Here is a 23,687-nt window from a genome sequence, read left to right as displayed (position 1 = left end):
CCTCCCAGCTCGAGATGGCGTGCTGTCCCCGCGGGGGAGGGTCAGCAGGGCAGCCGAAAAGGATATGGGAGAGTGTGGCGTGGGGGTCATCGCATAGGGAGCATGCAGGGGATGTGCCGCAATAGTGGGATAAAAGCTTAGGGGATGACATTGAGCGGGTCTAAATGTTAAAACGGCCTTATTTCTTTTTTTTTTTTGCACTGAGAAGGATTTCGTGGGTGAAATTCAAGGTCGCACTGGGCACGTTTGAATGAAAGTGAAAAGAAAATTAAAGCACCTGTTATTAAAGCACCTATATGCTCTTCCCTAATGGCGTTTTCACTAGGCGAAGGCGCACAGTCGAAATCATCTCGAAACAGACGGTTGCCCGTCGAGCAATCGAATCAAGCTTCTCTTGCGGTTATTATGAGGCTTCAAATGTCCCTTCGCGACCACTAAAAAAAAACAAAGACGCGAAGAAGCTTTTGGTAGATCTGACGGCGTGTGCTCGCTGATAGCATAAACAGTTTAAGCCTGCGGTTTTCTCTAGTACGCGAACGAGCTCTCGCGAATGAGTCGTCTGTCCGGCGTTACAACACTCCATTAATGACGTCTCTGTAGTGCAGTTCACTGATGGATTTTTTATTTATTTTTTATTTATTTAGTTTGAGCAGACAAACAAGGCCTGCTGCAGGGGTAGAGGCTAAAGGCTATACAATGCCTAACGAAGCCTCTGTCCCTCTGCAGTCGAGCGTAGTGCTCGTACAGAAAATTAAAAGATGAAAGCTAGGTGAAAGCATATCTACAGGGGTTGTTTAAAACGCAGCAGGAAACTGAAACATAACTCGAAACCCATATATTTTTGTAACACAGATGTTTAAATATGAAACATGCCAATGAATAAAGAACTCGTATACTATGTACAGATAAGGACACTGCTTAGATTCATTTATCATAGGATGTCAATGGAAGGCGCGTCTCACATGTGAGAAAACAGATAAAGAAAATACATCTCTTAATAATACAAAAAAAAACAGTGTCTTTAGGCAAGTGCATAGCCAATGAAACACCGAAAAAACCTAAGGGCAAAATAGTAGCTCAAGGGCAAGAAAGCATGAGGACAAGTGCTGAATTCTGATGATGAATACTTGTTAAAAGTATAACACTCTTAATGCTGTTTTTAATGGTATTATTGACGTCAGAAGATTGATTTTTAGCTTTATAGAACCTACGGGAGTGATGAGTTGCCCTTCAATTACTGAAATGGCATTTAACTTCTGTATGGTTTAACACGTCCGGGAGTGCGTTTAAGAACTTACGTTGACATTGCATTGCGAGTGACGCTGATGAAACTGCACGAACCCGAGCACTGCCCGGGCCCGCAATATCAAGTCCGGGCCCGCGGCCCAGGTCGCGAGAAACTGTGCATTGTCCGCATGGGTCCGCGGACCGGGCCGGACCTCAGCTTACTGGCCGGCCCGAGCCCATGCAGTGCTCTAACAGCTAGCTGCACTGCTCCTAACCCATTTACAGGAACCATACAACAGAGAAATACGATAAGTGTGCCAGAGTAAAACTCAAATGACGAGAGGCTTGTTTGTCAGTGTTTCTATGAAAAAAGCAATACCTGCGGATGAGCCCCCGCGGTGACTAAGTGGTCATGGCGGTACAGGCTCCTGACACGAAATATGCGGCTTTGATCCCGGCCGCGGCTGTCATATTTCGATGGAGGCGAAATTCTGGAGGCCATGCACTGTGCGATGTTAAAGAATCCCGGGTGGTCCAAATTATCAGGAGACCTCAACTACGGCGCCCTTCATTGCTTGTGTCGCCTTTGCACGTTAAACCCCATAAAAAAGAGCCATCATATCCTAAAAACAGGAGTCTCCTTTCGAAGAATTAAATAGCGCTTATCAATTGGTATTGCGAAGCATCTGGTGGCTGCGGAACATGAAGCATGCGGAAGGCAGTGCGTGTCGGCTTCTTCCATGAATACAAGCGGGCGAAGGAAGCGGCGTTTCCACCAGCCAACAAGCCGGTACTTATTGAAGTGTTTTTGTGCATATGCTGGCTGTCATATACACTTGTAGATCATATCATGCTTACATCTATACCTGCGGTGTTTCGATGGAGTGCTATGTAAAAGCCCGAGGCGAGCACAGGCTGCATTCACTAATTTCAATCTTTCTTTGTCTTGTTTTTAGGGAAAGAAGCATTTTATAAGTCACTCCGGTGACCTAGGGCCGAAGAACAAGCCAGCCATTTTACTAAGCCACTACTCCATTTCACGACATCCGTTTATTTGTACTTTTCTCCAACGCTTTATACGTCTGCATTTCTCTGCCTTACATTGACATATATCCAACTAAAATCCAATCCTGCCACATACAGACAATCTTTAAGCGCACATCACTAAGCAAACGGTTATGCCTGCGATGATATCTAAACCAATATTAAAACATATAAACATTGATATGGGGTTCGGCGTTCAATTTGCCTCGAATGTACACCGGTGGAAAGTTAATGAGCCTGAGGCGCAGTGCATGCTCTATTTTCACCGATTTGAAGCGTGCTCCTATTATCTATACGTTGAGCTGTACGCGTCACACCCCCTTTCGAGTTCCTTCCCTTTCGGTCTTCTCGTTTTTTAATAGAGGGTGTGCGGAGCTGTGTGTTCATGCACTCGCGACGAAAAGCGAGAAATAAATGTGCCATCGAGCTTCACTGCACGACAGCTTAGCGTTGCAGTCAGAAAGCGGCGAGAGTGTCTTGCGCATATCTACCGTGTTTCGCATGTAATGTATACAGACAGTTTGAACCGTTATTGTTATGGCAGGTTGCAAGAAATAAAATTTTTAAACGGCTTCCATAACCCGTTTAGGAATGCTGCCAATGCAGAGGAGGCATTTCCTTTAGTCAAAAGCACGGTTTTACTCCGAGAAGCGTGGGCTTTGCGCGCTATCTACGTATATCCGAAATGCCCGACGGCGGACTAGCTTAAAACTAAAACTAGAAGGCCTTCTCATGCCTGGCACTCTAAGAATGCTGAGCAAGGTGTGCGGCTGGGAAAAACGTTACAGTTGCGCCCCATAAATCATTTTTATTTAGTCTGTTACGAATGTGCTCAGAACACCAATGAAAAAAAAAAGCGCCGCATTCCTCACTGCCTTCGCGAATTCGAGCTCGAAATACAAACGTAGCGCGCTTCCGCGCTTTTACGAGCAAAGGAAGATGGCCTTTTTTTTTCTTTACGGCACGTATCATCATGCACTGCTTCGTCTTCCACAATGATAAAGAAAAAATGAGTGGAAACGCGAACGAAACAAGACACCAGCGCCATCAAACCCCGCCAGAAGAGATAGAAGTCATCGCCTCGTCTGCATACGTCGATCGTAAACGGACCGCTTCCCGCGCAAGCAGGGGGGCAGAGAGGCGGAAGGCGCCAGATGAGGACAGGGAGAGGGAAATAGCGCTAAATGCAAGCAGGGAGTGGAAACGGGAGGGGGTGTGATAAAAGCATGAAACCGCTTCTCTTCAACGTCGTCGGAGCGCGAAACCACTTTAGAGGCGTCGATCGCCGTCAGGGCAGTGAGACGCGCAACCTGTCAAATCGGCTCCTATCAAGTAAAACATGACGCGAGAATAACATCCCTCTCCGCGGGCAGCGCACACAGGCGCACAGACGGGCACATACATCAAATCCCTCTCTCTCGAACGCAGCCCAAGTGTACACTGCTCCAAGACACTTAGACACACACACACGAACGCACAGGCCGCAGCCGTCGAGTCGTGAAACCTGTTATTCGCCGGTCCCGTCCCCATAAAAAGGTGATCGCGTCTTCAATGATCGCCACCAAACTTGCGCAGGTAATTTGCTCCCCGCGGTGCGAACGCTTCGCTCATTCTGTCACCGCTTTTTTGTCGCTTTTCTTTATTTTTCTTTTCCTTTCTTTTTGTCTCCGCTCTATTCTCCCGCGCTGCGGCAAGCGATACTGTGGGTTTTCTGGCGGCGGCTCCGATCGACGCGGGCCATGATAGGGCGGGGAGAGCTCCGGGCCGAGTCAATTCGATGGGCCGCTTCCCGCGTGCGCCGCGGGGCAGCCCTCGAGCGAGCATCTCGTCATGGCTGTCAACGCTCGCCGGTGGGGAGAGCGGAGCGGTTCGGGGCGATGAGGCAGTGATGCTGGGCACGCGGGGATCGTGTGAATCCGCCTAATTTCTTTAGCGCGAAGCTTTGTTTCAGTGGTCGAGAATGGCGTGGAAGCGGTCGTTCGTATGTGCGCGCGAGTTTCTTTCGCTGAATTTTCGATTGCCTGGTCGTAGTATTTCTTTACTCTTCACCATTTGGTTGTTTCTACTGCGGCTGTTCTGATTGTGATTATAGATTTTGCAGACTAATAAAGGTCCTGTAGCTTGTTTTGGGCTTTTCCGCCGATTAGCCAAACTGTATAGACGAATGGGCTTCCTTAATCATACGTCTCGCAGCATTTTTACCTCGCGGGTTGGGTATGGAAGGAAGTTTCTCGAGGCTTCCAACGCTGCCGGTTTTCAGAAGTGTTCTCAGGGCACCTGAAATGCAACGCCTGGGAGTCTTGGCCTTTCGCTCCTTTCGGGCATAGGCATTGCCCGTATACTGCAACGCTGACCTGCAGACACCGGGCCTCTCCTCACCGGGTCTAGACTCACTGGCACCGGATATCAGGCCAGGCACACCTACTGTCCGCAAGGCGCTTTGGGACTGCTTTTTTTTTTCCTTTCTAGCTTCTTATTTATTATTCTCACCTTTTAGAGCTTATAGATTCTTGTCAAGGCCTTACTATTCTGGTCGGCCCTTTCCTCACTTTCATGGCGAAGATAACAAGCCATAGGGTGACGAAGTACCTTCTTGTTTCAACTCTCATGACGTTTTACGAACCAACCACGTATGGCTTCGAGAAAGTTCCATCTTTACTTTTAACTTCAGGCTCCTTTATTTTTACACAAAGGAGCCGCTATATTGGCTTCGAAATATCCAGGAGGAGCAGTAAACTAAGCCATGCTAACGAACGATTTTAAGGTGAACATTAAAAAGGATCGTTTACATGAAAATTTGAAACCAATTGTCCTAGTTGTTGCATTCCATGCAAACGTTACCAACACCAGGAGAGAGCCATGCGGGGAAAGGAGGGATGCTACTTTAGTGCACACAGGGGACACGTGAGACGGGTACCAGGAGCAATTCGTCTCTGCGCAAGGTGAAACCAAAAACACAGTGCCTTAATAAAGGCCATCTATTATCATTTTGTTTCTCTGCTTGGCCTCTGCTGCATGCTGTATTGTCAGCCGTTCATTTGGCGCTCAGTGTCACACGATCTAAGTCGCTTTTTTTTTTTTTTCACGCTCAAACTTCCCCCGTCAGCTACCTATTCACAGTAACTTCAACGACCGATGCAGCCGAGGAAGGACGTATGCACACTCTCCTTGCTCACGATTATGTGACCAAATGGTTCGGACGAAATACCATAGAGTACACCTGAGTTACGTGTCGTTTGTGCACGTTTAATGACCCCTTCCTTCCAATTAATTTACACCACTCGAGCAGATTTCCTTATTGAGCTCGCGGTGACCAGGAATGTCTACAGCGTTTACTATTTGACCGTTCGCTTCTTGTTGCAGTGGGCACTGCTAGTGCGTTTTGTCGATGCCGTTGTGGCAGAGCATCACATGCTTTTTGAGTAAGACTTCCTGCCTTAAGTATTATTTCTGACGTATGGGCGGCTCCTTGGTTACCAGTGCCTAAACGCAATCAGTGTCGAGCCCAAATTTATCACATCTTGTTACCATAGGTTCAGAAGTTGCCGCTCATGTGATATGCGCGTAGAAGGGCCGAAATGCGGCCCTACATATAGCTACAGAACCAATTTGGAGGGCGATGTACTTTCTAGCTGTGCTGGGTGGGTGAGTGATCGAACTTGACTCTCTCAAGTGAGCGAGTGTACTGGGACGTTAGTGACTTCTGCAATTCCTCGCTGCCGTGATTTAGACCTTTCGAAGGATATAAAACACGCCGGAGACAACAGTTCGACAATTTGAAACATTAGCCGTTCAGACTCATGCTATGCAATGAATGAACGAATGAATGAATGTAATCGAAAGCCTAATTCTTTTATTCAGTGCCCTTATGCACTTCGACTTCTCTCCCATGGAAAGAGAACTAATTTTAGCCCACACGTATTCCACTCTGAACACGCGGACGAAGGAACCGACGCACACTTTCCACTATTCTTTCTTCGGGTCCTAGCAGGTTTCTCCCTGTACTGCTCGGCAAAGCAGTAATGCCAACAAGAGGAGGAGGGGCCCGTAGCTGCGAACCTTTCGGCGACAGCCATAGCGGCGACCTACGGACAAACAGCTTCCCCAGAGCCCCGTTGTCTCGGCGAGGCCCTGCCGAGGGAAGACCAGCCCACGGGTCGGGCCAGGGCAGGACACCTGGCAAGCGAGAGACGGCCCGCCGAGCACACACGCAAGCGGTGGCGGCGGCGTCACCGCCAGCGTGCCGCCGACGTCACCAGCGGCGGCGGACGCGGCGGTTGAGCGGAGGGCGGTGCCTCGGCCCAAAGGCGGTCCGCGCCTGGGAACGGCCCCGGAGCCGCGCGTAGGCCGAGAGAGCGGCGGCAGTGCAGGCGAGCGGCGGACGAGCCAGTTGGCGTGGAAGCCGGCTCCGGAGGCGCAGCCGAGTTAGCGGTAGTTGATAGTGTAGTGGTGCGGCCATGCGAGGAATGGAGCCATCGTCGCTGAGCCGCGAGCCGCCGCCGCCCAAGCAGCGCGGCCTGGGCTTCTCGATCGAGGCGCTCATGAGCCCGGCCGTACCGGCGGCTCCCAGCCTACTCTGCATGTGGCCGGCTGCTGCGGCCGCGGACTGGATGCGCGCGCTGCACCCGCACGGATTCTTTCCCGCCGCAGTGCCGCCCCGATGCGAGCCGAGGTGCGAGCCGGCCACAGGTACGTGACGCCTCTCTACTGTTGCGCCAATCTAGTGCAGGCTTCTAGAACCTCCGAAACCAAGCAGCGCATGGAGGATATGCAGTGTTTGATTAATACCTGTTGGGTTTGACTGAGTAGTGCGTCTATAAGGGCCCGTGTTCGATGAATACTACACGCAAAACGCCTCAAGTAGTTACGCGTCCCACCTCATGAATCTCAATCACGATATTACTTCGGGCACATAATACGCGAATAAATTAGATAACTGTTTCTTTTTCAAGGCAGTCTTGCAATATTCTTGATTCAGGTGACAACGGTGCCAAGTTTGCAGCATACCACTCTGAGAGCGAGGTGAGCTCAGGAAAGAGTTCCACCGACGCCTGATGCAACGCATACCCAGTCGAAGGGCAACCTCCTGCCAAGTATATTGGCGAGTGCGTTAACTCAATGCTCTTTGCATGATTGCCTATAGAGGTGTTGGCGTCTAGCGAGAGCCAAGAGTGCGCCTCCACGGGATTGTGAACGGATCCTTTTAAGCCCTCAAATGCATTTCGTACTAAATAATGACAATCTTCATATAAGGCCCGTCATTGATAAATTTAAGGCTTGCTTCTGCTCAGCAGTATTTCTCTTGCTTCTGATGGCAACAGTTTGAATTCATTTTGAAAAACAAATTCTACGATCTCCGTAACTGCTAGAACTTTGCAGCAGCCTGTTGCATTAGTTCGGCTCCAACACGGTCTAAAGACAGCGACCGCGTCCCTACTGCACTAATAGCCATAGGAATGAACGCTTGCCTTTGAGTTTGGTTGGCTGCTCCAGCAGAACCAGTACACGTTGTAATCGGATGGTATACGGATTTTATTCCACGAACCCACTGTTCAAGCAGAAGTAATTCATGAAGGTTTGACTATCCAGTCTCTAAAAGCACTTAACGGCGACTCTATATGCGCAGCATAACTAATTAGTTTATTGCGGACAGAACATCACTGTTACTTGGATTTAACTGCACTGCGTTAGGAATGAAGACGAAGGAAAATAACTACAGTAATGCAGCCTCCGGTTTGTTCCGTTCTTTGACTCTGAAGCACGTTCATGATAATCACGATTTCTTACTGGTTCATCGAATTCTCGTTACAACGAACAGTCTTCGGTAGCACGAATTACAAGGATGCTCTCGTCTTCTTGTGTCAAAGGGCTATTCACCGGGGTGTCGCTGATGTGCACACTATAATCGCTGTTTTGCGTTACAAATAGAGAAGTCAAGCCACTATATACTTATACTTTTGAGCCTGGTAGCTTTGAGCTTAATTTATAGCTGAACTTGTAGATTGCACATGTCGATGGCCAGCGGACGCATCAATGCGAATGTTCTATGCTTGCAGGAAAGGGAACTTAGAGCGATTGCATATCAATCGAGGACGTACATATGCAATGTATCAAGTGCTGTCAGGCTGCCAGGAATACTTGAATATAAGCGAAAAATTAACATACGGATATTACACACTCACAGGATACCACGTGATGTCGAGAGTAACACACGTTTCACAGTGCTAGAAGCAGGCAACTGGAAAAATTCTTTACACCCTGTCGACTTTAGTGTAACAACGAGCTTGTACCGACAGTCAAGTCAGGGAGTGGTTCTTGGGAAGTCGTTGCTTCAGTACTACGTGAGCAGGAATCGTGCCTCTTAAAAACATTATTATTATTTCGTGTAAAACGAGCCGCACAAGTTTTTGGGGGCTGTTTTTGGCGGTACAAAATAAGAGCTCTTCGCTCGTACACACAGTAGTGCCGGTAGAAGGAAAATAATATCACCATTTGGAAATAAGGGAGCGGAAGTTAAATAATGGAACCGCCTGACAAAAAGGCAAACCGAAGTTTACTTCTAAAAGCTGGGTCGTAATGTTATGGTTGGGTTGTTACGCCGTACTCAACAAGAGGGTCTGGCATCACGTGTCCTGAGTGCTGACAGGCATCGATCGAACTGCCGCTGCACTGTTGAGGTAAACAGAACACGAGACGTATTCGCGGCGCTTGTGCATAACACCCGAACATGCATGTGGAGAACGTACTTAACCAATTAGTGCCCTAAGCGTGTGAAAACTGCGAGGAGTACTACTCTACATATGGCAGACGATGTTTGGCTCCCATGGAGCCTCCTGGTCAGAAGCGGCGTGTAAGGCAACGAAGCAATGCTTAAAAACGCTATACCTAATCCAACAGTAACACCGTCCCGCCATGCCCTTGATCTCTGTACTCTGTTATGTTCTTTTTTCACTCACTGTAGCTCCTGCTCAATAGCCAGCAAGCTGTGCTGCAGATGTTGAGGATATTATCCACTTCTCGTTAAAACTGAATTTCACAAATTGATTTCGGCACACTATAACCGCTGTTTTGCGTTTCAGATAGGGAGGTCAAGCCACTACTTATGAGCCTGGTAGCTTTGAGCTTAATTAATAGCGGCGCTTGTAGATTGCACATATCGATGGTCAGCGGACGCATCAATGCGAGTGTTGTATGCTTGCAGGAAAGGGAACATAGAGCGATTGCATATCATATGAAGACGTACGTATGTAATGTATAAAGTGCTGTCAGGCTGCTAGGAATACTTGAATGTAAGCGGAAAATTAACGTGCGCATATTACACAGTCACAGGATGCCACGTGATATAGAGAGTGAAACACGTTTCACCGTGCTAGAAGCAGACAACTGGAAAACATTAGGAGAGAATCTATTGGAGTTATAAACATATAACCTCCTTGTACAGCTGTGGAAGAGAACCGATAGCAATGTTTGCAATATTGCGTGGTCGTCAGGATATTGTGGTTGTTATTGCGAATACATTGCTTAATAGTCATACTTCTATCTTTTGCTTTATAGCCTTACAAAAACTTCTAAGACACTGACCGGAAACAATCACTAAGTTACTGGCACCATTTTTATGACGTTGTAAATCTGTTTACTGCTATTTTGCAACTTGCAGCACGCAATTTTCGCCCATTTAACTATTTACTAAACTGCTGCAAGTCGCGTTCAGCAAGCTCTCGTTATGCCTGTTTCACATGGTGCGACGGGAACGAAAAATTACGGCCCAGACGCACTGTCGTTGCGACGGTAATCGCAGCCGCCGTTTCACATGACAACGATGAATTCAGTCGGTGCCGTCGGCACCCTATAGCGTCTGTGCGGCCTTTCAGTGACCGAAAATTCTTCGGCTGCAGTAAATGTCAAACATGGTGGCAGGCGTTGATTTCGTAATCATGAGTAATAATATTGAGCCGTGATGTATTATTAAGTTCAATAAGACGTTTTCGAGATTTTCCAGTCATGTCGCTGAACTCCTATTGGCTGACTACTGTGGCCATCGCTGCGACCGCACCGACGCTGCGACAGTGCGACCAACTTGTTGAAAGTCTGTCGCAGTGGCCCTGCGACGAGAACGACGCACATTTCTGTCGCACAGCGGCAGAAATCGCACTGCGCTGCGGCAAAAATCGCATCATGTGAAACGGCCATTAATCGTCAGTCTCGTAATCTCCAAAAGTGAATTTATAAAATGCGGTTGAAATCAGTGGCTATCAAATATGCATAGAAAACAAGCAGCCAAAAAGTAGGTCGCATATACAAAGTGTTTTTCTTTGATGATATTTTCGAATATTATGAGAAAATAGTAGCATTAGTCGCCCTTTGCTTCGAAGCTGCCTTATCCGATAAGGGGGAATTCGATTCCGACTTCGAGTCGTAACATGCAACAACTTCGCATATTTTTATAATATATAAAAGATGGTTAGTGCTCTGAAATGGAGCAAGGAATTCCCCACTTGAATAATTGCTGTGCATATAAAAGGAGAAAATGTGTAAAAAAGAGGTCGTTGTATGCCAGGAAGCTCAAATTTGTTGCCACGTACAGATTTTTACCTCTGAGGGAGCGATGACACAAACAATTTTATTGTACAGCGCACTAGCAACACTTCATTTCGCTGACAAATCTTTCACATGATGATGACAGCAGCATTCTATTTACCTCCCAAGAAAAATGTTAATTACAAGCGTCTTCAAACCACGGCGTCACATTTATCTAATACCATATACAAAGATTCTAAAGAGCATTTTTTTTCCCTCTCGATGAAAGAAAAAGACGAGTGCATCTATGTTTGTTGTTTTACATATCATTCTCACCAATTGTTATCTTAAGCCATTACAACGAGATCGATGGAAGCCCCATTTTTTTCTACAGCCTGATGGGTTTTGTTCCACGATTTTCTTTCATTCTGAATGATGACTTGGATATGATCGATCCGAAAATGCTCGATTTGGTTTGGAGAATAGCTGAACAAAAACTTTTTGGCTTCCTATTCGCTGTAGAGGTATGAGTTACTGTGCTGGCACGTCTGAAATGTAGACGAAAAATGTTTCGCACATCAATTCAATTAGTAGTTTTGAGAAAAGATAATAGCGCAGTTACTGTCTGACACATCTCGGTGGACACCTGAACCGCGCCGTGAGGGAAGGGAGGAACGCGAGAGTAAAAGAAGAGAGAAAGAGGTGCCACAGTGCAGGGCTTCGGAATAACTTCGGCCGCCTGGGGATCTTTTACTTGCACTGACATTCACAGCTTACGGGCACCTTTTGCGTTTCGCCTCCAACACGCACATCGCTATAGGTATGCCCTGGATGCTGCTTACGTTCACAAAATGTCATCGTTGCGCCATGCACTCCTTATCCGCACGATCTGAGGACGATAACAACTTCGTCCTTTTTGAGTGAAATGCTCCCTGGAGAGGTGAGATTTCAAAACTAGGATATATGATAGGGCGGTCTGAGTTTCATATATCAGCGTACACGATGTTACGAACGCGGCAAAAATATAAAATGTGGTTGGTCGCAGATTCGTATCGGACCGTCAATTCGCACGCTGAATTATGTAACGACGTTATTTTCTTGCCGTGGGGAAACTTTTTCCAGAACGAAGCAAGTATATATTGAGACAAAAAGCTTTTGCATAGTTCAAGTATTTCGCTTGAAAAGAAAAAGATGAAACGAAAATCACATGAAGTTTGCACTTTACTCCGGAGCACTTACATGCTGAAAGCCAGTGAGTAAAAAGCTACATATTGATCGCGGCGCTAATGGACGTTTTGCATCTACGCCCTTTTACTGTCTGTGTCATGCGCCGCTTGAAGACTGCAACAACCGCCAAATAGCACATATGTCTCTGCAGTTCAATATTATGCCATTGCAGAAAGGCGCGAAGTGTAAACAAGAGTAATACCTCCATGGCCTGCATGGCTTCCCTAAACACATGGAGAGGGAGATGAAAGGAGTGAAAGGGAAAAGATAGGGATAGAAATATGAGTCTGCCGTGTCCATGGGATCCCATCGTGATCATGGGTCTCTCGTGGCCAATAGGAACAAAAAGCGTCCATAGCTAATCTATTTATGCGACTGGCAGTAAGCGTAAAGTGTTCTCATACGCCTTTTTGCTCTTAGCCTCTTAGCATGAGCAGATAGAACAGCCTTAAAGCGGCGTAGAAAATAACTGCGCAAAAAACGTACGCCGCCTCACTTCCGAAGTAAACATTCATGTGTGAAACTCTGGAGTTTACTCTAGAATTTAGTACTGCAGAATAGCAAATAATTTAGCGCCGAATGGGACATGTAAGCCGGCATATATAGAAAGCACTGCCACAAATGAGAGCTATTGGATGTCAAATGCGATCGTGTCAATCACGAGCTCCGCAGCAGCACCGCGGCTTGATGGCCCCGTTTAATACAGTGTCACTGCTGCAGGATTTAAGCAGCATTTTGGAGCGATTTTCATTCCTGAATGATGCATGTTTCGTATACCGCAAGCGCAGCTGGTAGCGCGGTGTGTTTATTATTATTATTTTGTTTGCGATCCTTTTCCTATTCTCGGTCAACGTCTGTAGCATTAGTCAGACTATGCGGATAGCTCTTTCTGTGGCTAGGGCTAATTCTTTGCGTGGTCATTTCTGTAACATGTCGTCTGGACATCAGTGCTCGTGTTCTTGGGATGCCACGTCGCCAAGACAGCAGCTATAAATTTACAGATAGTAGTTTTGTTTCGCTGTGAGTTGAGCTCTGTACTGTTCTCTCTGAAGAAAAAAAATCCAGCGTCAGTCAATTTTGTTGATCGTTCTCTAAAGTAAGACAAGGACTTTAAGTCCAGAGTGCTATGGACCTCAGGACACCCTGCGGATGTTGGAAACGAAGGCGCTCACGCCGCTGCATGCCGCGCGCTATTACCTCTGCTTCCCCCCAAAAGTGCGGGAACATAATTGTTCAGAGCTGTTATTAAGCTGTAATGAATCACTCCAACATTTTATATTAGCATGGAAAGTATACGGCACCAGATCAAAATCTAAGCAGGGAGCAAGGGGTCATCCTTAGGAAATTGCAGTCAATTAAATCCTTACATCAACCCAGTCAAATGATCTAAATAGTTCCAAATTCGCACGACCCGCACTGCGCATTCTGCGGCGAAGGGGCTGCTTTGTACCACATAGAAAGCGCATGTCAGAACAATAAAGATATTGCTACAATCGATAGCCCATCAAATGAGGACATGGGAGGCGGCGCTGTCCTGCTCACACTCGGAAGACCAGCTTTTGCTGGTGAACCGGGCAAGAGCGGCGGCAAAAGCCAGCGGGCTCCTGGAATGACGGTCCATCCAACTAAGCTTGATATATTATCTGCATTAAATATTTTGTACGGATAGCTAGATTACGCTAGCATTTCGAGCCTTCAGCGTGGCTGCGCCGCCACGCTGTCAGGTGGAGCGGAGCAGCTGCCGGCGGCGCGGCACCGTGGCTGTTCACGTGGTTCGTCACGTGGTTGGTCACGTGACCAAGTTACACTCGGCCAGCTGTAGCTATCGCGTCACTCCAGGTTTAACCAGAGCTAAACCAACGCCGATTTTTCTCACTCACTCACCGTTCAGAGGCGCGCGCTGATTTCTACGAGCTTTCCTGTATGACGCTGTCTCACACTTCGATTCACACACAAAAAAAGAAAGCTGCCAGAAGTCGTGCAAAAGATTGTGCATACCACCGTCATATCATATCGAAAGGGTACGAACGCATGTGCTCGTTCAGCTCCCAGAACACGGGGTGCTTAAGAACTCTCCACCCTATTATGCCTCACCGGACCAGCTGCGATCAATTCAGGTTTTCGGAACTGGCTGGTGTGCCTCTGCAGCCATGAATTTTCAGTTATGGGAGCAAAGACTAAGCGATTATTCATCATTTCGGATGAAAAGAAAAAAATAGAGGTTGGTCGTATCAGGGACGAGAAGACTTGCCAAAACCACTAGTCTTATACACGGGACTAAAGGGGTTAACCTTTAGGCCTGAACATATAATCCCTTAGGGTGGAACTGTTTGTCCGCAGCGGACAACGTAGGAGTGCAACAGTTCTTGAGAAGTGGGCTACATCTCAAAAATAATTTAAAAAAAAACTTCCGCGCTCGCGGTGGGAATAGAACCGCTGTCAAAATCGTCCTTTCGGAGCCAGGCGAGCTATCCACTATGCCACTGCTACAAACATTTCAGCCTGCCGAATACAGGGGTTTTAGGCGTACATGGAGCATGGAAGAGGTAAGTGGGGCCCGGTCCCGATTTATCGAACGTGTTGCCATTATCTGCGCACTGTGTGGTTGTCTTATCGCCGTATACGCTTCCGCAACTGATTGGCCTCAGGACATAGACGACGGATTTAAACGGCGTTCATCGCACGAAAACCGTGATCGACCCGTTTGTGCATTGACGGTTGGGCAGTATGTGTATTAAATTGTGCATTGACAGGCGGGCGGGCATGCCCTTACAAAAATTTCTTTAGACAGTCTATAGACTGTCTATAGACAAACCTTAGATAACAGTCTATAGGCAATACAAATCCTATTGACAGTCTATAGACAATCTATAGATTTATGGCCATACACATTTAGTAGACTTTTGTCTATACACAGTCTATAGACTATGAATAGACGAAACGAAATATCTATAAGCCGGCAACAAAGTCTATAAGAAGTCTATAGACTGTCTACAGACCATTTTTGTAAGGGAGCCGGCCCTGCCGTGATCGCGGCACCGTTTACTCGATGCCACTCGGCGCCGAAACATCGCAACCTTCATTCCTATAGCCGTCGCAGCGGCTGTATATGGCCTCGTCTTAAAAACGGCCGAGTGGCGACGTATGTGTGAACGGTGCCGCGACGACGACAGGGTGTCTGCCACTTTAGGACACCGCGGTTCGCTGCCAGAGAGTATAAACTCATATGTATACAAACAGCAAGAAAATGAAACTGAGTGCATCATTTATGCGCGCCAGGCAACTCATCTCATTACACGTTTCGAAAAGCGTCGTGTACTTATCGCCGTATTCTCAGATGCCGATCGGTGCGATGTAACCAAGACTTTCCTAAAGCAGGGGCATTGGCCTGCGCGCAGAGTGCACGGTGCTGTTGCTAATAAACGACTTTATCTGATTATATCCTCACTTGATGCGTACTGTAACAGAGTTCGATTACAAAGGGCCGCAATATCAAATAGCAACAAACATATGCCATCAGAGTCGGCGACTCACAGCGGAGCAGAACATGAAAGCGGGAAGTGGAATGATGTTCGTTCCTCCCTTCGTCTCTTTGCCACCGAGGGGTAAACGTTTAGTCTCCGGGGACTAACGGTCGTTGCATGCTATTCTCGAAAGCGCGAGAAATCGCGTAGAGTACTATGATTTGATTTGATTTATATGGGTAACGTCCCAAAGCGACTCAGGCTATGAGAGACGCCGTAGTGAAGGGCTCCGGAAATTTCGACCACCTGGCGTTCTTTACCGTGCACTGACATCGCACAGCACACGGGCCTCTAGAATTTCGCCTTCATCGAAATTCGACCGCCGCGGCCAGGATCGAGCCCTCGTCTTTCGGGCCGGCAGCTGAGCGTAGAGTGCGTTCAATTTGTTTTTACCTTTTTGTATCACTGAACTGGAGCGCAATTTTGTTTCCTCTGAAGTCCTTCCACTCTTGCATACAAGACCACCTGCGAACGTATGCAATTGCTACATATGTAATTTTGAGGGCAGCATCTAATTTACTTCACTAAAGCTCAAGGAGAAGACAGAGATGCTGCAAACAATGTTTTGGGGGAATGTTCGGAGTGCCATTTGTACATCCATGCCAATACGCTGGCTTTGAGCGTGTCATCAAAAGAATAGTCATCAGACTTGTGCTTTAGCGGTGTCCGCGTAAGTTCAGTTCCATTTTACTGCAGTGACGTAGAATGCCAAAGAAACAGAAAAAAAAGCCGCGCACGCGACTTGGCAATGATCCCATCTCTGCTGCAGTAATCTGCAACGTCTCTTTCCATTCGATCTGCCAAGAACCTGACTGTTTGCCGCAATTAGCGAGCCTGTGTAATCAGTCTGAGTGGTTCATTTAACACGGAGTCTGTTGCTTAAAGTTTCATGCGTAACACGTTGCTGTATATAATCACTCCGATAAAGCGTAAACCGCAGTGTTTAACGTGCGGAACCCTCGCGCTGCATGGAGCGCATCAGAAGAAATATCTTAAGCAGCTCTCTCTTCTCACAGTACACGTATTCGCAGCAGCTGTGATTTATAATAATAATAATTGGTTTTTGGGGAAAGGAAATGGCGCCGTATCTGTCTCAGATATCGTTGGACACCTGAACCGCGCCGTAAGGGAAGGGATAAAGGAGGGAGTGAAAGAGGAAAGGAAGAAAGAGGTGCCGTAGTGGAGGGCTCCGGAATAATTTCGACCACCTGGGGATCTTTAACGTCCACTGACATCGCACAGCACACGGGCGCCTTAGAGTTTTTCCTCCATAAAAAACGCAGCCGCCGCGGTCGGGTTCCAACCCGGGAACTCCGGATGAGTAGTCGAGCGCCCTAACCACTGAGCCACCGCGGCGGCTAGCTGTTATTTTGCCAATTCCACTACAAAGCCCAAACAGCAGAGTAGAAGACCATTATAAGTGTATCCGGCATGCATGCCTGCGCCCAGCGGCATCTTTTCCAGTCACCTGATATCTGAGAATAAGCAGTTCGTGTAGTTGCTTGCCACAATCGAAATCGTGTACGTGTCTAATGTTCACAGAGGAAACCCGTCGCGGGAAATCAAAGACCGGATACGAATCGCATTGATGACCCAGGGAGCGCGCACAGCATGCTTGAAACGCACACACACCAAAATCGACGAAGCACGTGCACAACTTGAGCGGCCACTTCTGGTCAGACAAGTTCCTTTCACGGCAGCTCCTGAAAAATTGCCGCATATTCACGCTCGAGCCGCATCGGGTTCTTGCCTTCCGTTCGGGCGCGCGAAGGCAATAATTGCGGATAATTGACGCGAAAACCCGGCGCGTGGACAAGCTTCCGCTTCACGCGCGTGCTCGCGTGCATATATGTACGTACACACACACACTCGCGGCGACTTCGTGATTTCGCGGTCGTGCTGCTGCGGCTACGCCGCATTAATTGGGCGGAGTAACGCTCGTTGGCAGCCAAACACGAGCCGCTCGATCAGCCTGAGTACCGCGCACTGCTCGGGTACACAGCCAGTGGCGTGTTCTTGCACGTGGGGTAGAGAGATAAGGGCTTAATGAGAGCCGCAGATATTGGAGAACTTCGCATATGTATACTTCAAATAGGAATGCCTAAGCATAGGCGCATTAGGTTGACTGAGGAGGCCGATGTAATTGCCCGCCCTTGCTGCATTGTGGATCGAGTGGTTGTATACATGCGGCGTGGTAAGCGGCGCACTGTGCGAAACAAGGCGTCGTGCGAACTTCCAGTACGCTGAAAAGTCGCGAGTTGTTGCAACGCAGTTGTCAATATCTGCAGGTCGACTGGCCGCCTGTATTTGGTTTCGAAGTCGGCTCTCAGCTTGCTACGAGCTCGAACAGCGGTTGTTCTGGCTGATTTTGCACGCATTAGTGCTGTGGAACGTCGCGAGGGAAATATGCTTAGGCAGCTTACTTTCCCCATTTCATTCAACTCCCGGCTGCCACAGACGGCTCCTTCGTCACTGCCCGAGTAGGAAGCCATTGCCAGAACTGTGGTAATGACGCTGTGCAACAAATATTTCTAGATGCCTTCCAAAGCGACTCCCTCCAAAGTTACCAAAAAAAAAAAGTGAACGAGCGAAATGTGTAATTGTGTCACTTTCCGCGGATGTCGTCCGTTAAAAATGTCAACAAAACCTCGACCATTATACGCCTTCCCTGCAGGTCAGAACGTCACGTATTCTTTCCAGGCGATGCATAGTGCTCCTCGACTTGTCACCGGTCCTGAAAACACCTTATCGCAGGGTTATTACGCATTTTAGAAGAAAACGAGGCGATCGGCAAGTAGCGTGGGCCCGGTGTCTTATCACGTAGTCTCCCAGTATAATTTTCATCTTGTGCTTGCGTCACTGTAGTTAACGTAACTCATCATGGTTGCCCTTCGCTCGCAGTCTGTATTCTTCATGACGCAAGCCAAAGGGACCTAACAATTGCTGCTACTGGAGGCATTGCTACGGGCGCCGTTAAGTGTGTGTACGAAAAACGCGTGTGACTAACGCCACTGATGCATATGCGTAGTTAAATAAGCTGTTGTGAGTGTGCTGCGCACTGCACCGCTATAAAAACAAAGAAAATGCGTAAAGAGGCACAACAAACTGGTGCACGCAGTGCTTCGTGCACGTATATACCAGTTACTTGCGCATGCGCCGCCTAAAAGCAGCGATCAATAGTCCAATCATGCGTGTCACGAAACCGCATGTATGCGAGAATGAAGTCATCGCGCTGGCGCCAACGCGAGCTCCACACCGATTGCACAGGGGAGAGCCGTCAGTGACACCCAAGCTAAGTATAGGCGCTTTCGCGAGTGTTTCTCTGCACATGGAAGCGCATTCGCTTGAAATGATGACGCTCGAATGCGAAGCACTTGAAAGCATGCACCGCTGTGAGTGAGAAGCGAGTGCAGGCCCTGATGGAAGCGTGTAACGCGACGAGCTGCTCATATATACAGGCCCGTTCGCGTGCAACGGCTCGTTAAACGAGCTTGCATTCCAACGCGTCGCTAATGGCTCTTGTCGCCAACAGACAGGACCATTATATTCGCGTGCCTTGCATGCGAGTGTTTGTCCAGTCCACCGCGGCTTCCGAACCACCTTGTGGAACTAGCGTTAAGCTCTAAAGTGTGCGGCTTTCTTTTCTGGGCCGTTTGTCACTAGGAGCTTTTATGCAAGCCTGTGGGCTTGCTCGCCAAAAAAGTGTTGTGCGCTATCATGACGATTGCCCGAAGCTTGCTGTCCTCCTTGCCTACACAGAACGCCATAAATAGCTTGCACGGAAGTCATTAGTATACGGAGGTGAGAACTCGAGCGGGGCTCTGCTGAGGAAGGGAGGCAAATTTTTAAAGCAGCGGCTGCATAATTTCGAAAGATAATACTCTCACAGGAGCACGGCGGGATACACATACGAATAGTGAAAACAGAAACCCCTTGCCTCTAAAGATCAGCTGGTTTAAATTTTCACTCATTTTCTCCGCAGCACATGGCTCGAGCGCCTGCAGGAGTGCTCACCTATACACTTTTCCAATGAGGACTCCTTCTGCGTCGCCGCATTGCTCACTGAGCTGTTGCGCGTACTCCGCGCTAGTGTGGTGGAGCGGGCAGCGGAACCGGATTCCAAAAGCACACACGGAGGTGGTTTCGACATCTGCCTCGCGCGATGGAGGTCTATGTGTACAGCTGACATCTGCGATGCAAGGGCCTAATGCTTAGAGCTTGTGGTGCATTAAACTGATACGTGATTTCCCGACATTTCTTCTATCGTAAGTCCGCATGTTCGTTTGGCCGATACAATACGGATGCGAGGCGTCTTGTACACCCATTGTTAAATGCGCCGCTTTATCAGCTAACGTTAAGGTTGTTAGCTACTGATGGGATTAGCCTAGCAAATGTTCTGCCTGCGATTCCTCCAACGTATAGTGGCACTTAGACGTTAATTAAAACCGGCAATTTTCGGCACACAAATCTGCGATCACGGCGGCATGTGCACAATCCCCACAGTAGTCATCAGTTGCTGCTGTCAGGGTCTAGACTCCAGGTCACAGTCTCGAAGGAATTTTAGAAAATGGCAGTGAGCCTCCTTTCTGTATGAGTGGTGTCGCCGCGGGTAAAAAAGGTCTTGAAGTATAGAGTTGAAATCTCCATGGGTCACTTGGTACATGTTCACGAAAAGAGCCAAAGACGGAACATAGCAGAGACGAGGCACACACAACGACGGCTGGCACACACACGACGACACACACGACGACCAGTCGTTGTGTGTGTGCCAGCCGTCGTAGTGTGTGCCTTGTCTCTGCTATGTTCCCTCTTTTGAGTGGCTTTTTCCGTGAAGATCTCGAAAGGAAGAGTGCGCCGCTCATGCCCTTCTCAGGGAAGCGAGTATAGAACATGCACACCTTTCCGCGTTGCAATCTGGGCAGCACATGAGGTAATGTTCCACATCACCGCACTCGTCAACGTGAACAATACAGCGGAGGCAATGCCAGGCCCGTCTTATGCATCCACGCTGGGGTACGTACGAGCCGAACCTGCGCGTATTCGGTCTAGTAAAGCGTCTGCAGCTATCACTTCCGGCGGCATACCAGTAAATCTTGAGATGGGGTCTTAAGCTGCGGCATCTCTGCGTTACTCCTGCTTATATCAGCGAAAATTTCCGGGCTATAGCGAGAGCAAAGATGGCTCTACACTAATATTGTTAACCGATGCCTGCTAGAACGTGGCCTGAATAAAATTAAGTGAGATAACACGAATACGACGCATGCACGCTGGCCTCAGGCGTCATTGGGAGTACTACGCGTCGCATCGAAACGAAGCGAGGTTCAATTTCAGTCACAAAACATGCCTTTAGTGTACAGACGCGCCTGCTGCTTTTTCAAAATAAAGAACGCAGCCGCAAACCGTCTGCTGGCCAGTATGTGTCTTACTTTTCATTCATATCACGCGTTAACACCAGCAGTATTAACAACTTCTTCGAGGAAGTGTACAACACAAAAAGTGGACGTACATAAACTAGCATTTATCCTCGCTACTTTATCATCTATATAGTCTTTCTTTGAGTTCATTTTGATGTTCCAATTGCACTAAAAGTGCATAGGAACAACAAAACATTTTTCTAAGGACATGCTTCTGAGCGGACGTACTCGCATGCCCCTGACGTGATGGTACGGCTGGAATGCGATGGAGAGAATCAGGGAAGCGAGGCAGAAATTCGTTAGAGCAAGATTTCTCGTAGGGTCCTGCGTACGGTGCTGGAAGCCATTTCCGGATACCACCGGCGACGTAAGGCCGCGTTCTGGCTAGAAGCGTAGAACTCCCTTATAGCATTTCTTACTGGACTGTGAAAAAAGAAAGTAAGAGAAAAGAAGAGGCAATTGTTGGGAACACATAAACAACAGGAAAGCAGGAGGGCTGAAAGAAAGAAATACGTTCGGAACTCGAAAAAAAAAAACTTGAGTGGTCGGTTAAACTTCGCCTTTGCGGCATTGTGTTAACGCCCATATATATGCGGAATTGAGCATTCTATATTTACATTCATAAATCTCTGGGAGTCCTAAGGGCGCATCGGTGCAGCGGATAAGCGATGGGCTAGTGCCCCTGGTGGTGGTGGTGGTAGTGGTTTTTTATTAAAGTAATAGTAAAAAGGAAAGAAAAAGATTTTTGCTAGCCCCGGCATCTGCCATCGATACTGAAGCACCTGACTGGGGCAGCGGAAATAAAGGATAGCAGGCAGAATGGAGAAATGAAATGAAAGAGGTGAGGGGACAGGAAGAGAGGATAGGGGGAGAAGTAATATGCACAAACTATATACACAATAAGAAATGTGTCGCCTGCAGGTGTCCGTTTCAACTAATTTGCGAGACTCATAGGAATGCTTTTCCCGAGCAACCTTTCGCGACCAATCATTAGTTTAACTGGTGTCTGCCACGGTGCCCAGTATTTTCACAGTCCGGTGGGGAGGTTGTGATGACGTCACACCTTCACGTCGCATAGGTGGTCCACCTAGGGTTCTTCTCTGGCGATTATTTTCTCTAACGCCGCCCTGCCGACAATGACGACGCCGGATTACTCGCTGAGCGGGACCTTTAACGCTGCCGCTTGAAACATGTGCATAGTTTTCCCTCCTCCAGGGCGAAGTATCTATGGGCTTACATAAACTGAAAATGACAGCTATATAAGCCGGGCCTCCCACCCCACGTCATGAGTTTACTCATTCCTTGGCCGGCCATGATGAAATTGTCATTGATTTGCAGGTGTACGCTCGGCGGCGCAGTCTCTTTCAATTAATGTTTCTTGTGCACTTAACGCAGTGAAATGTTCGCCTAAACATTAACTACAAGAGCTTCAGCAATCTTCGCAATGTGGCTCTTGGCCGCCATGCAGGGCTCATTTACCGAAAGGGGCATCGCAACTGCCACCTCGGCTCCGGTTTATGACCCGGCTATAGTCCCGAAGTCCTAAGCGTCGTCTTTGCACTTTAGACGCATAGGGACGGCACAGCACGCTTGTCCAGTATGCTTTCTCGCGAAATGAGGAAAAGTAAGCGGCCGCTTCGGAACCAGACACGGGAGAATTTCATTCTGTCCTCTTGCGACGGTATAAACCTGCTCCCGTTTGGAAGTTTAAAAACAGGTTCCTAAACACGAGCTTTTAGGCCATGCCTCTGTAAGCCTTGTCGTCGGCGGAGCGTCGACTCAGCTTGTTGTTGTTTTTTTTTGTAGTAAAATGCGTATTTACGCTAAGTCGTTGAACTGACTTTGCCGCCGCGTCTGAAGTACAACAAAAAATGAACGAACATCGATGACGGAAGCTCGGACAGAGTAGGAATGCAAGGCATGCTACCGCACTGCCTTTTTTGCCATGATTTTAAGGCGGATCAAACGGGACGTATAGCCAGCAAGAAAAGCGCAACGGTATAACAATGAGGTTGCCGAATATGCACCTCGAATGAGGGGCTTCAAACGGTGACGGAGGCCAATATATCTAGTAAATAGTTGTTAAATAAGGCGAATAGCCCACAGCAGAGGGATCGGCTGGTTTTGTTGAATGTGCCACAGAATTCATGTATAAAAAAGATTTGGTTTGGTTTGGTTTGGTTTGGTTTAGGGGGGTTTAACGTCCCAAAGCGACTCAGGCTATGAGAGACGTTGTAGTGAAGGGCTCCCGGAATTTCGACCACCTGGGATTCTTTAACGTGCACTGACATCGCACAGCACACGGGTCTCTAGAATTTCGCCTCCATCGAAATTCGACCGCCACGGCCTGGATCGAACCCGCGTCTTTCGGGCCAGCAGCCGAGCGCCATAACGACTCAGGCACCGCGGCGGTTGTATAAAAAAGGTGCAAATCAAATTCTCACATCGTTATCATCGCCTGGCGCCATAGCCGCATTACCACCTGCCTGGTACAACAGCCCATCATTCGGCTACAACTGGCTCAATTTTCCCCCTGAAGACGATGTCGAGAGCAGCAACTTGACAAAATGCCAACGCCCCAAGTTCGGGCGAGTCAAACGGAGCGCGCCGAGATAGTGGCGAAGGAGACGTGATTCAATACTCGTCCTCCCACGGAGCACGGAAAGTCTGTTTCATTTACAAGAGATATAGAGAGCCGTTCCCACGGCTTGGAGCCAAAGACCGCTCAAGTCTA

At 48.1% G+C, this 23,687-nt stretch overlaps 1 protein-coding gene across 1 annotated transcript in view; it reads left to right on the top strand.

Annotated features, from left to right (window-relative positions):
* The first annotated feature begins 6,654 nt into the window (after positions 1–6,654).
* Positions 6,655–23,687, top strand: part of LOC144094868 (uncharacterized) — a 50,022-nt gene continuing 32,989 nt past the window's right edge. The window contains exon 1 of the mRNA XM_077628745.1: positions 6,655–6,960. Coding sequence (XP_077484871.1) covers positions 6,729–6,960 — 232 coding nt within the window. The 5' untranslated portion in view covers positions 6,655–6,728. The remainder of the gene's footprint in view (positions 6,961–23,687) is intronic.

This window comes from Amblyomma americanum, chromosome 6 (genome assembly GCF_052857255.1).
Source record: "Amblyomma americanum isolate KBUSLIRL-KWMA chromosome 6, ASM5285725v1, whole genome shotgun sequence".
NCBI lineage: Eukaryota > Metazoa > Arthropoda > Arachnida > Ixodida > Ixodidae > Amblyomma > Amblyomma americanum.
The sequence above is the reverse complement of the archived record's forward strand: the minus strand, read 5'-3'. Positions and strand labels throughout refer to the sequence as shown.